This window comes from Sinohyriopsis cumingii, chromosome 10, assembly GCF_028554795.1.
Source record: "Sinohyriopsis cumingii isolate HCF-2022 chromosome 10, ASM2855479v2, whole genome shotgun sequence".
NCBI classification, from domain to species: domain Eukaryota; kingdom Metazoa; phylum Mollusca; class Bivalvia; order Unionida; family Unionidae; genus Sinohyriopsis; species Sinohyriopsis cumingii.
In genome coordinates, this window is record NC_142970.1 from 99,271,969 (window position 1) to 99,289,299 (window position 17,331).

Sequence of the window (17,331 nt, forward strand, 5' to 3'; positions counted from 1 at the left end):
TCATCAGAGAAAAATATATATTGAGGGAGAAGTGGGTAGGATGAATTTTGTCAGGTAAGTATCATTCATTTCTGCATTTTACCTTTCTTTAAGCTCTCCAGCAGTCATTTGACAGGTCTTTTGGACTCTTTCACACATAATGGATATAAAAGAAACAAGACTCTTATGACCTCAGACTAATGTGCAAGACTCTTATGTTACAAATACCAGTACCTTTGCATATTTGTGGTGGTGTACATACCTTTTAAAAATGAGTAAACTAACAGCCAGATTATTTACATTAAATACGTGTCATCCCCTTATGAAATAATGGGCTGGTCCTAAAATATAAAGATGTTTAAAAAATTTCAAATTCTTCAATTAATGTTTAATTAAGTAAATGATTTTTTTTCTTCTTTCAGCTCCACGGGCACCCACTAATTGGACAAGAGGTAGGAGTTTGGGCAGTGGTGCTTTTGGAGAGGTGTACCTGTGCTATGATAGAGACAGTGGTCGAGAACTGGCCGTGAAGCAAGTGCAATTAATCCATATGAATGCTGAAACTTCCAAGGTAGTAAATTACATTTTCTGTCTGGTGTGCTTTATTAGGACTTTTTTTCCATAATGTGATGGATTTGATATTTGATATATGCACTTTTGTTCCATAAAATGTACTTACAATTGTTTGCTTTTAGTTTTACTTATGCCAACTCTGGGACAATCTTGAGTAGTGGATGACAGTACAGAAACGTATTTGTGGTAATTGATGTTTTTGCCAGAAATTGGGCAACTTTGGGATCTTGTGTTTACAGGAGCTGTTTAAATGTTGCATTAGGTCATTTCACACACTTTTGTGGTGCACCCGTGTTACATGGAGATATTTATTGTTTGGTGAAGTATTGTTTCAGTAAGCTTAAAGAATCCCCCAGCAAAACCCCTTTGAGATGGACTTCAGTAAGCTTAAAGGATCCCCCAGCAAAACCCCTTTGAGATGGACTTCAGTAAGCTTAAAGGATCCCCCAGCGAAATTCCTTTGAGCTGGACTTCAGCGAAATCCCTTTGAGATGGACTTTCTTGTAGTGCCATTCATGCAACATCATGAACAGAGATACGAGTTCTTAGTTAACATGATTTGTGTGATAAAAAAGTATTAATATTGTACAGAATGAATAGCAAATCACATAGGCCCATGTTTAGCTGCTTTTACTTAATGATAAAATTGAACGATCCTTGGTTTGTGTGTGTGTGTGTGTGTGTGTGTGTCCTGTATATGTACATACACGCACACATTTTGTAACAAGCCTTGTCAACAAACCTTTAGATAAATTAAAATGACATCATATAATGCAAAAACTATACCATATTTGCCGACCTTTAAAATGATACTATTTTACCATAAAATTTTAGTTTAGTCTTATATTCCAAATCGACTTATATATGGATTATGTTATCTGAATCGCTTGAATCTGAATCGCTTTATTGTATTTTTCTTATGGAAAAAAATTCTCCAAGAGCATGAAAAATAATGTGTAAAAAATACTTTGTTTTGGGGAAGAGATCGTGTATGAAAAAAACATGGGATCCCAAATTGAGTATTTTAAACAATTACATGATCATCAGTATTAAAAATTAACATAGTTCAGATGTAATTACGCTAAAGCAGCAAGCACCAGTAATGTACATTATTTGTAATATAAGTTGTTTAAATTTGATTACATATATTTGCATTAGAATTTACAAGTTAGAAGACAAATAACCATGACAAAGACATATTCCATCACAATTTTCTTCTTGCACCTAATGATCAAATGAAACTTATGCCCCACTGAGAGAGACAAACAGACAGACAGTGATTTCTTCACGATTGTAAATCTATATTGTTCACTTTCCTGATGATTGATCTTACTCGTTTACAAGTAAAGTATCATATTTCATTATCAGTTAATACCACTAGGTAAACCATTCCTTCTAGTTTTTGTTGTCACTTCCATTATTAAAAAATCACATGGCTTTGTAGTGATATTTACACACTAATTAAATATGCTATGACAGTATTCAGTCATTCCAAGATAACACCTGTCTGAGGTAAAGATTCTGCAGACCAGATCAGATTAGCAAGGCTACCAATAGGGAAATGAGGCTACCCATGGGTATTATGAATACCATACCATATAGTTAAAGGATATGCCAGGTGGTTACAAGTGTAAATTTCTCAAACAGTGACATTTTTTGTACTTGCCAAGGGAACTGACAGTAATTTAAAGTACCTCTAGCATGAGCAAAGATCAAAAACAATTGCTGCCTAAGTACAGGAAGAGTACATGCACTTTAAACAAAATCTTAATTGTTGGAAATGGAGAGGTAGTTATACTTGCAAAGAAAATTTTACAGCATGCAAAATAGCCATTCTTGGGATTTAACCTAATAGAGACTATATGGCTATAACTATTGTGAATATTTAAACCCTGAAGGAGTATGGTATGTATTTTCATAGTTTACATTTACTGTTTCATTTATTTTTGTTTTCTCTCTATGACAAAAGTTTCAGCAACAATAAGGAGCAATAAAGTAAAAAACAAAAAACACAAAACAACAAAAACCCTCACAAAGAGCTGAAATGTATCTGTGTCGCTCTCACATATATCTGATCATATTTTATTTTGATCCCGAGGTACAAGAAGAAAAATGAAATGTAAAACATATGCATCCTTCTCTCTGTATTTGTCTTCCCCCCCCCCAAAAAAAACTAACAAATGGAAAAGGCATTTTAGTATTAATAATTTAATTTCCCTATTGCTGGTAATCTGAAATAGCATACAGTGATACTTTTAATATTTATGAAACTGGAAGTTATTATAATTTAATTTCACACAACGTTACAAGTTTTATCCTATCTTTAACTCAATAAATTTTCAGGTCAGCATTATTATATGTAGCTAAATGTACATAATACATTTAAAATACTTTTTGTGAAATAAATCTGGTACTTTTAGTTGCATTTAATGATCCTGACTGGAAAGGCTACTGAGTTACAGGTAGGATAAAATTCACCATGCTGTATGGAACAAAGTGAAAAACACAATCTGCGGTATTGATCTGGCCTTGTCTTATACTCGGCATTGACATATATATGGATGAGGGGGCCCCGAGTGGCCGAGTGGTCTAAAGCGCTCTCCATCATGGATCACTGCCATCTCACCTCTGTCTGCGTGGGTTCGAGTCTCGGGCTCGACCAATGTGGATATGTGAGAAAGCTTGCCAGTAGCTTCTCGTGGGTAGGTGGTTCTTTCCGGGGGTTTTCCCGGGTTCTTCCTCCACCATTAATACTGGCCGCAATGTATAGCCTATCTTGTGCTGAAAAATGGCGTTAAACCCTATAACAACAACAACAACAATATATGGATGAAGGATGGAAAATTTGCCAAATTTGCTGATTCCACTTATACTCTGCATTGACTCATAGGCCGGCAAATACGGTACATTATTAATTCATAACACTTGGATGTTCCTTTGTTGTGTGCTATGACAATGTTTTTGTACACAGTGGTTAAAACCCCAATGCTGCTGTTGCATACAAAAAGTTGTATGTGCCAAATCATTTGAATAATACTGAATCTTGAAAGACATTGGTCCCCAACATTGTTGTTTCATTAAAACCAGATAATATCGATGTTTCATCAGATCATGAGTTATGTAATTTCTACCTAGAACTGAAAAACCCAGCCATTTTTCATGTGTACAAATTAATCAAATGTTGATCATTGACATCAACGGGTCAGCTGATTTTAATGGCAAGCCATAACACAAGGTTTGATGATGTCACCATTGTAAACATAAGAAGTTAACACACTGATTCAAGATGCTTTAACTTTTCTTGAAAACATATCAATTTCTTTACTTATCTATATCAATTATTTATTTGCAGGAAGTCAGAGCCCTTGAAAATGAGATCCAATTATTACGGAATTTTGAGCATGAACGTATTGTGCAATATTTTGGTTGTCACCAGGATGAAATGGTTCTGTCTATATTCATGGAATACATGCCAGGGGTGAGACTTAAACGGTTGTCTTACTTTTTGTTTTTTTTTGTTTTTGCTTGTGATATAATGTGTTGATGCTGGTATAATTGTTTGAGTTGGACATTACGAGCATTGTAGGATGGGCATTCTAGTTGTGTACAAATGATTTTGAAAGTATATTGTGAGGGTTGTGTAGTTCCATGTAACTCTCATATGGAAAAATAATGCATTTTTATAAACAAAGAAATGAGTCCATTTGGTTCAGTCTTGCAGTGCAGCAGAAGTTGGTACTGTAAGCATAAATTCTAATGGAAACATAATATTTTTAGTGGAAAAGTGACAAACTGAAACAGGCTATGAAATCTGTTCATTATAATTATCACCTTTTATGTATAGCACCTGAATATAGAGTATGACATGATCTTTTGAATGAAATTAGTCCCATAGCACTTATTGAATTACTATGAGGCTTGGAAAATATTATGGTCTGCGTCTTGAGATGCACAAACCACTCTACTTTCTGAGTATTCTTTTAGAGTTCTTTCCCTTTTTCTCCTGCAGCTGAATACAGTACAAGACTCTTGTAAATGCATCGAGATTTCTTTATGTACCACTGTGAACCTGGTGGGATGGTCTGTTTTTTTGTCATCTGTCCATCTGTCAGCACACACTTGTTATCAGGCATCTTAAAATGCTTCATGGATTACCATGAAAATGTACATACCTACACTCATCGCATGGTCTAGTTGGTCTTAGTAGAAAATGGTTAGCTCAGACAATGGTACAAGAGCTGTCTTGAAAACCTTGTTGTTGCTACTCCTGTCAAATGAGGTTTTCACTAAAAACACTCATTATGATGTCTAGGTGGTCCACAATGAAAATGGTACAGATCTGACACCCAGTATTACCACCATGGTGGCCATCTTGAAATTATCAGTACTCCATTTGAATAGATGGTCATATCAGTACAAGACTTTTACTGAAAAACTTGACGTGATGACATGTTGGTCCATAACAGACATCTTGATATCTTGTTATTGCTATTCCTCATGAGCAAATGGTCATCATATCAGAATGATGTTTTTACTACAAGACTTCTTATGTCTGATTTGACCTAAATAGAAATATGCCAATCTGACATTGTATATGGTCACCATGGTAGCCATCTTAAATCTTCTTGGATATAAATTCATATTGACATCTTGAAAATCTTCTTAAAGCTAATCCTGAATGGAAAGTCATATCTTGAAAATATTGTTAACTCTGCTCTTCTCCAAATGGATTACTGCATAAACATAGTGTTTTCAGCAGTGGACTTTTTTGTGATACCAAGTTCTTCCTAAATGAAAATGATAATTATGACATTAGGTTTTCACCAAAGGACTTATAATGGTGTCTGCTTTGTGCTAAATAATGACAAGCTGATATGTAAGCCACAGTAGCTATTTAATGCTGAAAAATATCAGAGATGGTTTCACCATTTGACAGGTAAATGTAAGAAATGGTCTTATTATAAATTCTTAAAACTTTTCTCACCAAGTGGAGCAACAGTCCTTTCAGGGAACTCTTGTTTCAGTTGCTATTGTTTACATAGAACTGATATGTACATGGTTGGCTTTTTGAAGTGAGGGTACATGGCATTCGATTATAACTGTACATTTTTTATAGTGTCGTGGAATGCCTGCACTAGCACAAAATAATCTTGTCATAAATGTGTACAGGTCTTTATGTAGTACTGTATGTACTCGCTTACTATAGGAGTCAAACTGCAAACAGCACAGACCCAGATCTGCCATCACATGATGTGTGGACAGATCTAGGTCTGGGCAGTGTGTTTGTAGTAATCAGTAGAACAAACAGCATAGACCCTGATCTGCAATTTGTGTCGACTTATAAGGGTATATCCTTTATTTTCCCCGAAGTCATAACATGATTTAGTGTCATTAAATTTAAATAAATATTATCCTTCAGTTCTTCACATCCCAATATAATTTTTTTTGCCACAACAAAATTGAAACATTTAATGAGAAGTCCTTCTGTACAAATTATCCTTAGGTAATTAAGCATAAGCCAGTTCTTCAACACACTTTTGATTCTGTTTAGCATAGGGAATGACTTTTCACTGTGTGAAGAAAAAAGAAAATGTCTTAATGCATGTACAGAAAGATAGAAAAATTGTGAGGTCTTGACTTTACTCATAATGAGGCAGCAAATGGATGAAACTAAACGTTTATTCCAAACGTCAAAAATACAATGTAGTTGTAAGTTTATTTGTGGCAGTTATGATGATTGTAGACAACAGCTCCTTGATTAGGTTATTTTTATTTATTTGGCAATTCTGACAAATTAAAAGATGACATGTATCAATGCAGTGAAAAATTGGTTAGAAAATACCACCGTGTCCAATTCTGACCAATAAAGAGATGACATTTATTGATGCAGTGATAAACTACCAAATACCACCATGTCCAATTGCAAACATGTTCTTTATTTTTGGAGAAACATTTTAGATACTAATGAAGGAATTATCCAATGCTTTTTATTTACATGTGATCAAAACATAGCTGGACCATTACAGTCGAATGCGCCAGTGGGAAATTGATATTGACTTGACTAGAAAAGCTCTCTAATCCACATCTGTTTGATTTTGCTTGGTCCCTGTGTTGTTTCATACAGATATTGAGTCAATATGTTTAAATGTCACACCAAGACAGAAACTGTGTAGGAGTTTTCACTGACATTTTCATACCAAGACTCACAGCTGTCCTTGATCAGACTTTTAAACAATCCTATTTTTTTTTGTAATCAATTCACACTATGTGACTCAACTTTTTCCTGAAACAAAAAGGATGGTACATGCAATAAATAAAAACTCCATTCATATTTGTTTTACCAAGTAGATCAACTGCTCTGGTGGCCTATTGGTTAGAGCGTCTGCCTCCGATGCAGGAGGTCGTGGGTTCAATCCCCAGCTGAGTCATACCAAAGACTTACAAAAAAATGGTACTTACAGCAGCCTCGCTTGGCCCTCAGCATTAAGGGGTTAGTGTTAGGACTGGTCGGCCTGGTGTCAGGATAATGTGACTGGGTGCCCCAGTGCTAGACATAATTATAACCTGCCACACTGCAGACATTGTAGCGATATAACTGAATTTGTTAAAAATCTATGTTAAAAATCGAAATCACACACACACGAAGTAGATCAGAGAATATGTTTGACATGGCAGAATAATGTCTTGGCTTTACAGCCTTATCATCTTCCTGTGCTATAACAAACTCATTTTTTGAATCAACTCAGAACAAAATGCTTATTTTGTTGTGTATATTGAAATCCCTCCCTGACTTGCATCAGTGTATATTCTGCTAAATATAGTTTGTATTATAGTGGTTTCTTGGTTTGGTTTGGTTTGGTTTGGGGCTCTATGGCAGAGCAACACAAGTAGGTTATTTAGTGCTGAGGCAATCAGAGTAAATCAGAGTAAAGTGCCTTACCCAAGGACACACCGACCTCTGTGGTCATGCTAATAACAAATACAGATCTATTAACTTTCCAGGTCAATTTTATATGCAAAGGGAGATAACTCAAATTATATTTTTAAAAAAGGATTAACCAATATAATACTAGTAGTTTTCTCATTGGATTGTTCCTCTAGAAAATATTTTATATAGTAAATCACTACAGTAATTCATCCAGTAATATTTTGGATGTTATTATAAATTCTCAAATGATACAAATGAAAAACAACATTTTTAAAATTTATGATAAAGTAAAAAGCAGAATTAAGTTCTTTCATCTTTCTCATGCAACTTAGTATTCATTCAGCTCTCCAAGTCATCAGTATTGTCAGTACTGTGATTACACATCTATTTTTCTTTTTCTTTCCAGGGATCTGTTAAAGATGAATTAACAAGATATGGTCCTTTAATGGAATCGGTGTGTAGGAAATACACGCGGCAAGTTTTAGAAGGCCTAGCTTACCTCCATAAAAATGTTATAGTTCACAGAGATATTAAAGGTATGCATTTATCAGAGAATAACTTGTCGTATTATCATGTGTAAGTAATTTGTTTGCTTTGTTAAAAAAGCTGCATTAACCCTTTACCTCATACAACCGTCTTTGGACGCCTCTACAAAAGTCGCATCGAAGCGACTTTTGACGCTTCTACAAAAGTCCCATAGAAGTGCCTTTTGACGTCGGCTGTAAACATCAGCCATTTTAAGCCGGTTTTCATAGCGCCACCTTCGGGGAAAACCCCTTATTAGATACTACATTCATTTCTGCGAATGAAAATTATGTCAGATCACGTGGTCACTGTTTATGTACTGGTCGATATCTGCTATTTAAAGTAACTGGGTCGTAATCTCCACGCTCCAAAATGGCGGCCGCGGATTTCATTCAGTACTTACGAAGTTTTCATGATTAGAATCACAATTATGAAAGATTCAATAACCTAGGTAAAGGCTCTGATATTGATATAGGCTGCAATTAGATTTTATAAATTATCAAATTTAGATGACTTAGTGATGTAGACACAGACGAAAAACTTGTAAATTTTTAGTATGAGAAATGGCAGCTACGGTTGGTCACACTGCCTCACTGACATGACGGTGAATGAGTTCTCTCCAGATTTTAAAGCACATAACAAATTCTTCCTTGATAAATAATTACACAGCTATAACAATCGGACTTTACTCTTAAATTTTTCCACATATAATAAATGTGTACCAAAAATGTAAAATGGTTAAAATTGATGTTAAACGTAACATACACTACATTGCTTAACAGTTCACAGGCAGGCCATGCATATGCGGTCGACTAGGTAACGTGTTCTATTTATAGCGCGCTGCACTTTGTCACTATGCTCTTTGAGGTAAAGGGTTAAGCAAGCAAGAAGATATAACTTGCAAACTTTTGGCATTGTGCCAAAGTTCAATTTAATACATCATCATGTGACTTTCAAACACTTTAACTGATAATATTAACATTATTGATGAAATGCCGTTGCAGCTGTTAGTGTGAATGCTCCATCTCAACTGGTCAGAATGCACTTGGGCCTTTTTCTATTAAATAAATTACCCGATTATTGGAAATAACCTCTGCTATCTCCAAATCCAGCCATTTCTCAAAGTTTAAAAACATGTCTCCATATATATATATATATATATATATATATAGATACATACACACATACAGTGGAACCCTGCTATAATGCAATAATTGAGGTCCCAAAAATTGGATCACGTTAATATTGGGGTCTTGTTAATGCTGGGTTTTACAGTATTTTACTTTTTTCAGAGAACAATTCATTGGCACATATACATGTATTCGTGTCTAATGCATATGATGAATAGGTTATCAACACCATTTACTATCGTGCCATCATGGCGTGCAGTTCATCCATAATGCATGTAATTCCATTGAAAATTACACACAGATTTACAATATTCAATAGTCCCAGATCATTGTGTCTGAATTCAACGTCTAATATACAGCATGAACAGAGTATTAACACCGTTTACTTGCCATCGGATATTGTACTGTCGGGGCTTGCAGTTAATCCATTTTACATGTAATTCCATTGCCAAAACTGCATACATATTAAAACTATTCAATAAATTTGTCACCGATCATTACGTGCCTGAATTCAGTGGGAAAAATTAACAGCAAAATTAGGTTAAGAATGACGAAGCACATGTACGGTTCATTACGTTCCAGGGTCTATGAATGGTGTCTGTACAAATTTCATACTGCTGAAATTTTCTCAGATGCGTTTCCATGTACATTTATCCATTGCAAATTTCCAATAATTAACACTTGTACGCCTATTCTTTTGAACATTTACAGCAAGAATAATGAACAATCAAGACATGCTTTCAGCATGCATATAACTTTTACCTCAGATTTTGTTAATCTCAAAAGAAACGTGTGAAAACTACTATACTAATCATTGTGCAAAGTACAGAGAACGACTTGTGTTTGTGAAATTGCTTCTCCATAATGGTAAAGTATTTTTATAAAAAAATAGGAAATTAATAACAAGTTCATAAACAAACACCATACACATGTAAAACCAGAGAACTAAGTGCAGTAAGCTTGCATTGGTCATGAGTCACTTTTATAAAAATAATTTAAGCTGAACACATGTACAATTTCATACCCTTTAAATTTCCAGCTAATAAAGTGCCGCTTGGTTGTAACTCTTTTAAATTATACCCAACCCTTTGCCCCCACAGTTAAAGAAGAAATACACGTTGGCTGTTGTTTGAGCAACGATTGAAACTAGAATCAGTTGCAGACAATCACAAAGACGACTTACTGGCTTTACTCATGGATCAGTAATAAGTAACATTTCCAATAATATTTATTTTGGCATAGCACTTCAAGAACCTGGTGAAATTGTTAAATTTAAGAAACAATGCCAAGATCATATTGTATTAAAATTCATATGCAAAATCTTCACCGAAATGTTAATAAATGTTTTACACACTATTTCTCATACTTAAAAAAAATGTCCTGATACAAGAAAAATACATGAACATGTATTAATAATTTCAGGAACCATGCCACAATCGTATTATATTCGAATTCATACGCAATCTCTTCCCCAAAGTGGTAATAAATTTTTTAAACACTATTTCACATACTTGGAGCAAAAATTATTTTTTCATGTGTGAATGAATATATGAAATTTCAAAACTCATGCCACGACTGCTTTATATCCGAATTCACGTTATTGCGAGGCGCGTTATGGCTGGGTCAAACAATAAATATATACACATATCTCAGATAGACCAAAGGGAAGTAACTCTTTTAAATTATACCCATCCCTTTGCCCCCACTTTCATCATCCCTTTTCATGATGGAGAGATTCTGAGTGATCCCATAAAGGTGGATCTGTTAAGGGATCAAGCATTTGCTATTAACTTGGGTAGTTGAGTAAAACTGGACTTCATGGGTTCTTATTACTGATTTTCTGGTTACAAAGTCCTATTGGACATTGATATCTGTCATAGACCAGAGCAGACTAAATCATTTTATTGCTGCCCTGAAGTTGAAGATGGAGTTGACTTTGTCCACTCATCTGTTCAAGTAACTTCACTTTGGCTACTACGTGGTATTGGTTCAATTATTTACCTTGTCCCACTAAAGTGTGTCGTCCTTCAATACAGTGGTGGTGTACCTGGACAATATTCTGTAAAAACTCTCTTTGAATTTGGTTCACAATATGAATAACCTTTAGTGTCTCATAAGCAATTTAGGATGGATAGTCAATGTGATGATATGAGACTCTGTCCCTTCTCAACATTATGGTTCATCTGACTTTGGAGTTCCCAACAACTATATTGCAAGTTCATCGTCTACCGAAATTTATCAACCATATAATTCATGTGCCACTGCAGAGGGCCCTACCAGCACAAAAAAATAAGGTATAGGACTCTACTAAGTATTGAATGCCACTCCATTGGAATAGATCCTGAGTCAGTGACCCACTCCAGTGGAATAGATCCTGGGTCAATGACATCAGTGGAATAGGTTCAGGATCAATGACCTGCTCCAGTGGAATATGTCCTGGGTCAGGTTCCCACTCCAGTGGAATATGTCCTGGGTCAGGTTCCCACTCCAGTGGAATATGTCCTGGGTCAATGACCCTCTACAATGGAAAAGGTCCTGTGTCAGTTATTTGCTGGATTTACCAAGGCAACAGTCTGTTGTTGAATCACACAACAAACTGCCTTGCAGGAGTATATTCACATGGTTGTGCTGCCTTCACATTAGTAGAACAGTCAACATACTCCTACAGCATATTTTCCCCATCTTTTGGATGTTTTTCTTCTTACAAATCTGTTTTTAAGAAGCAAAAAAATTAAATAAAAAATTTCCTTGCAATTGTCTGTTTATAACAGGCACAAAGTTTAGAGTAAATATATTGCATTGATATAGGGGTATCGAGCTCTAAAATATGATTGGTTCATTCAGAATTGAGGCAACCTTGTCAGTCTTTTACCACCATATTGGATTATGCAAAGAGTTGCTGCTGTTGCTGTATCTCATGTTTGTGATATTCAACTTATTATCGTGTCAAAAACAAAAAGCAGAATTTTCTCCAGCAAAGAAGAGAAAACAGAAATGGAAGGACAGCTGTGTCATCCAGTTTAGATTTGCGAAACCATGTAGTAAAGGAAAAAACCTTGAGTTCTGCAAATTGTGTAATTTTGAATTTGCTGTTGGGCATGGAAGTGCCATTGAGATAAAACAGAATGAAAAATCTAATAAAAGCTTGCTGCTTAATCAATAACTCAGCCTGAACTTGCGACATTTACAAATGCCAGAGAGAACCTTGATGTAACTCGATCAAAGTTCGGTTTACTTAATTTCTTTTAGAAATGAACCTTTCATTTACTGGTGTTGCTGGCGATTTATTTTGCACTTTTTCAACACAGTAAAATTCCAAATTATTAATCGCATGCTAGAAGGAAAAGAGTTCAGTAAAAAATAGTCGCACAGAATTCAGATCATCAGTGACAGATGGTAAATTGGAATTGATATTGACTGAAAAACAAGGTGTGGAAAAAGCTCCTATAAACAGCCAGTGTCTTAGTGTATGATGCATTCTTGCACATTGTGAATGGGCAACCAAATGTAACAGGGTGCCCATTCAGAAAGTGCAACACTTGCATCTTTGACATTAAATAATTAAGTTACTTTACTGATAGTTACATGTACATTAAAATCAGTATTTGTTCCTGTAAATCAGTATTTTTCTTATAAGCAGTCGGTATTTTTGTACTCTGTGGTTAGCAGCTATGCCACAGGTGACATGGGTAGTGGTTGGATGCACAAGAAATTTATACTTCTCTTCTAACTTATTCAACCAATGTAATGTGGCCAGGTAATATATTTGATGTAGAAAGGAATTTCTTTTCGTAAATTTTGCTTTGAGATAAGGTTTACCTGATCCTATTACTATCAAAGCCCCACCCAACTGGGTGTACACAGAAAGGAAGGTTTTGCTCAGAGAGAAAGAGAGACAGGTGATGTAAAGTTGGAGTTGTGTGACATCATTCAGATGTTCCTTTTTGTTAGTGGTCATTTTGAATGTAATGTATGACACTTTAGTAAATCTATCAAATTGTTCAGTGTGTTTTGTAAATTTCAGATGAAATGAGTAAAATTGAACATGTTTATTTGTCTCATGATGCAATAGTAAATTAAAGGAAACACAATTATAGCACGCTAAATTAAAACACACTTTATTATAACACAAACTTGAATAGAGCATGATCATGGTTCCAGAATGTTTACAGCTGTTTCACTGATTTTTGAACTACTGAAGAGTTTGACTGCCAAAGGAAATGAGTTTTTGATTTGTTAATCTGGTAAGATATGTTGTATTTTTGACGAAATATTTGTCTTTCTTTAAAGGAATACATATGTTCAGAAAGTATATTTGTGAATGTTCTTTGTGGAAATGTCAATAGTCAGTCACTGCACCTTATTGATATCTTATTCTCAGAAAGATGTCACCTCTTGCAAGATAGATAATTTGTTAACCTAATTTTTGCTTGTCTTCACTGCCCGGTTGTGGATGGCCAAGTTGTCTAAAGAGCATGCCTTTAAATATCACTCACACATCTCACCTTTGCACAAGTTTCAAGTCGGATGCAGGAGGTCATGGGTTAGATCCCTGACCAAGACATACCAGAGACTTACAAAAATGGCGTTCAGCATTAAGAGGTTAGTGTTAGGACTGGTCAGCCTGGTGTCAGGATAATGTGACTGGGTGGGATGTCATGCTGCATGTCTGCAGCATGATGCCCCAGTGCTAGACATCACTTTAAACTGCCACATTGCAGACATCGTAGCGATATGACTGAAAAATTGTTAACGCTACGTTAAAAATCAAAATCACATCACAAGTTTCAAGTCTGTTTGGGGTCCTGAGTGCCTGAGTAGAGATTGCCTTCACATATCTCAACACAGTTCATGAGTTCACATCTTGGCTTGACCAGCACAAGTATTTGGGAAAGGTTGACTGTAGCTTCACAAGGGTTGACCAGCATGATTATTTGAGAAAGGTTGGCTGTAGCTTCACAAGGGGTCTTGGTTATTCCGTGCATCTTCTGCTCTCAAATATAATGGCAGGAGTTGTAGCCAGTCTTGCTGAAAAATGGCATTAGACCCCAAAACTAAAAATAATAAACAATCGAGTCTCTGTTCAACCAGTGTGGATTTAAAAAGTGGTTTAAATTTGTAACTTAGAAGATTTTGTGGATGTATCTGGCTGATCAGATTTGAAAGCCATTGTGCATTTAAGTAATAAAAGAAATACCTGATAAGAGTTTCTTCCCTTACGAAAGCTACAATAATGATTGTGTATCATATTCTTTGAGTTAAGTGTGAAAATTGAGGTCAGTATGACATATTTTATGCATTTAGCTTTGAAGATAAGTTCCAATACAATCTCAGTTCTGTTAATAATTTAATTTTCTTGACATTTTTAAATATTTGATTAATACAGGTGGAACTGAGATTCATATTCAAATACTTTGCATGTATTTTCTCTCCTACAGGAGCAAATATTCTACGTGACTCTCATGGCAATGTGAAATTGGCCGATTTTGGAGCATGTAAAAGGTTACAAACAATATGTAGTGCCACCGGCTGTAATACTATTGTTGGAACACCATATTGGATGGCCCCTGAGATTATTAATGGAGAGAATTATGGTAGAAAAGCTGATGTTTGGTAAGTTAAAACTAAAGTGTTTCCAAGATACTCTGATGGGCACATTTTTAAAGGGTTCTCTCTATATATTGATTGATTTGTTTCTGAAATTATTAAGCTACTTCTTTACCAAGAAATAATTTGGACCTATTTTATTATGTCGGGGGACGGTACTTGTTTAGTTGCTTAGTGAGCTTCAGTGTCTATCTTTATTCAAGAATATTTCTGTCAGACAGTTTTTGGTTATTTTGAAATTTCTTTGCTATCATTTGTGATTAAGCATAAGTAAAGGTACAATAAGTGCTCAGTCTCTATCAATGTTTATTTGTAGGTTTGTGTAAAATTGCTTAGGTATTGTGCCTGAAAGATATGTCACAAATGGTGAGACCTGCAAGTGTAATAACATCCACCCCATATCCATCCTACTTACAAGTGTAATAACATCCACCCCATATCCATCCTACTTACAAGTGTAATAACATCCATCCCACATCCATCCTTCTTACAAGTGTAATAACATCCACCCCACATCCATCCTACTTACAAGTGTAATAACATCCATCCCACATCCATCCTACTTACAAGTGTAATAACATCCACCCCATATCCATCCTACTTACAAGTGTAATAACATCCACCCCATATCCATCCTACTTACAAGTGTAATAACATCCATCCCACATCCATCCTTCTTACAAGTGTAATAACATCCATCTCACATCCATCCTACTTACAAGTGTAATAACATCCATCCCACATCCATCCTACTTACAAGTGTAATAACATCCACCACACATCCATCCTACTTACAAGTGTAATAACATCCACCCCATATCCATCCTACTTACAAGTGTAATAACATCCATCCCACATCCATCCTGCTTACAAGTGTAATAACATCCATCTCACATCCATCCTACTTACAAGTGTAATAACATCCACCCCACATCCATCCTACTTACAAGTGTAATAACATCCATCCCACATCCATCCTGCTTACAAGTGTAATAACATCCATCTCACATCCATCCTACTTACAAGTGTAATAACATCCATCCCATATCCATCCTACTTACAAGTGTAATAACATCCATCCCACATCCATCCTACTTACAAGTGTAATAACATCCATCCTATCTGATCATGGTCCTTGCATCATTGAAATTCAGTGGCTACCTTGAAAACTCCTTGAATTTTGAAAAATTGGTTTTAAATTTTTGTAACTGTTTGAACTTATTTTCCCAAACTTCTTGAATTAATCTGAGGGAATACAGAACATTAAAACTGAAAAAAATATTTTCAATAAATTGTTTTTGTTATTTATGGATTTTCCAAAAATAATGAATAAATAAATTTGATGAAACTGGGTGAATCAAATACCAAAACATTGGTGGTAGTTCGACAGAATAGTGTCCCTCTTTCTAGTGGCTTACAAAATAGTTACGTGTATCTTATTTTCATAATAATTCAATGAGAAAGTAAGTCGAATCTAACAGTAATTAGTTGGCCATGTAATCAAGGATTTTTCTCAAAATTCTGAAAGCGCAAACAAACATTTCATGAGAAGTTCACTGTTGGATTTTCTGGCGTGACAAAATTTAGACTCGGTGATGAGCTCAAGCTCCACACGTGGTGAAGGACCGACTAGAAGTGGATGGACTGATTGTTAGAGTCACATGTAAATTTCAGTGCACAAGAGCCTTACGCTTTATAAGGAGTGTCATTGCAGTGGCTTTATTCCAAAGTTGTTGGATTTTTCTTTTTCTTGGCTGGAAAGGATTTGTCAATTGTAAATAAAGAAACCATATAGTTAATAAGAAACTAGCATATGTTGCCTATGTTTTGCGTGATCTTTCTTGATTCTAGCTGTTGAAGATATGATTTCTTTCCATTTGACATTAATCCATCAGCCTTACAGTTTAAGAGACAAAGAAGAAACATTTCCTGCTGATGGTGTTTCGAGTGTGCTTGTGTCACTGCTGTTGTTTTGATTTTTTAAGTTGGTTTACAAATGGGTATGAGGGTAAGTTAAAAAGTTATCAAAAACATGTATTACTGTTAGGGATTTTGATCCCCCCAAAGTATAACTAAATGTACCCGATTATACCATTTTCATTATATCTTTCTGAAAATGTTAGGGAAACATGCCTTCTGACCACCCTTGCTTGCTGTGCCTTCAGCTCGTAATCTTGCCTCTGCCAGAGTTTTTATTCTCTCTTGTTGTTATCTCTGTCAGTATCATCTGAAAGATGCCGTGGATTGAAAGCAAATTTGGTATCAAGCTTTCTATTAAAAGGACTTTGGTCAAGTTCAGTTATCTCCCTTTTCCAACATGTAGTGCACTGTGGTCCATGTTTAACTTTGTAACAGCAAATTTGGATCAACACTGTTCTCACTGTAATGCTGTTCAGGGGAGCTTTAAAAGTGTATTGTGGTAATGGTGAAATCACCTTATACTGGGTTACATTATATAAGACATTATTCAACCAGTACATTGGACTCCATAGCCATGCCTATTTTAAATCAGGGACTGTGTTCTAATGAGGGGCTTTATAGTGAGGGACTGCTGTATGTAACTGTGATGTCTATGTTAATGAAGATTTC

At 35.4% G+C, this 17,331-nt stretch overlaps 1 protein-coding gene across 2 annotated transcripts in view; it reads left to right on the forward strand.

Annotated features, from left to right (window-relative positions):
* The window catches only part of LOC149790714 (mitogen-activated protein kinase kinase kinase 3-like), a 178,920-nt gene that overhangs the window by 149,480 nt on the left and 12,109 nt on the right, over positions 1 to 17,331 (forward strand). For both annotated transcript variants that reach the window (XM_089972763.1, XM_089972764.1), the window contains exons 12-15: positions 402 to 550; positions 3,905 to 4,030; positions 7,887 to 8,016; positions 14,574 to 14,748. In XM_089972763.1, the coding sequence (XP_089828889.1) occupies positions 402 to 550; positions 3,905 to 4,030; positions 7,887 to 8,016; positions 14,574 to 14,748 (580 nt within the window). The remainder of the gene's footprint in view (positions 1 to 401; positions 551 to 3,904; positions 4,031 to 7,886; positions 8,017 to 14,573; positions 14,749 to 17,331) is intronic.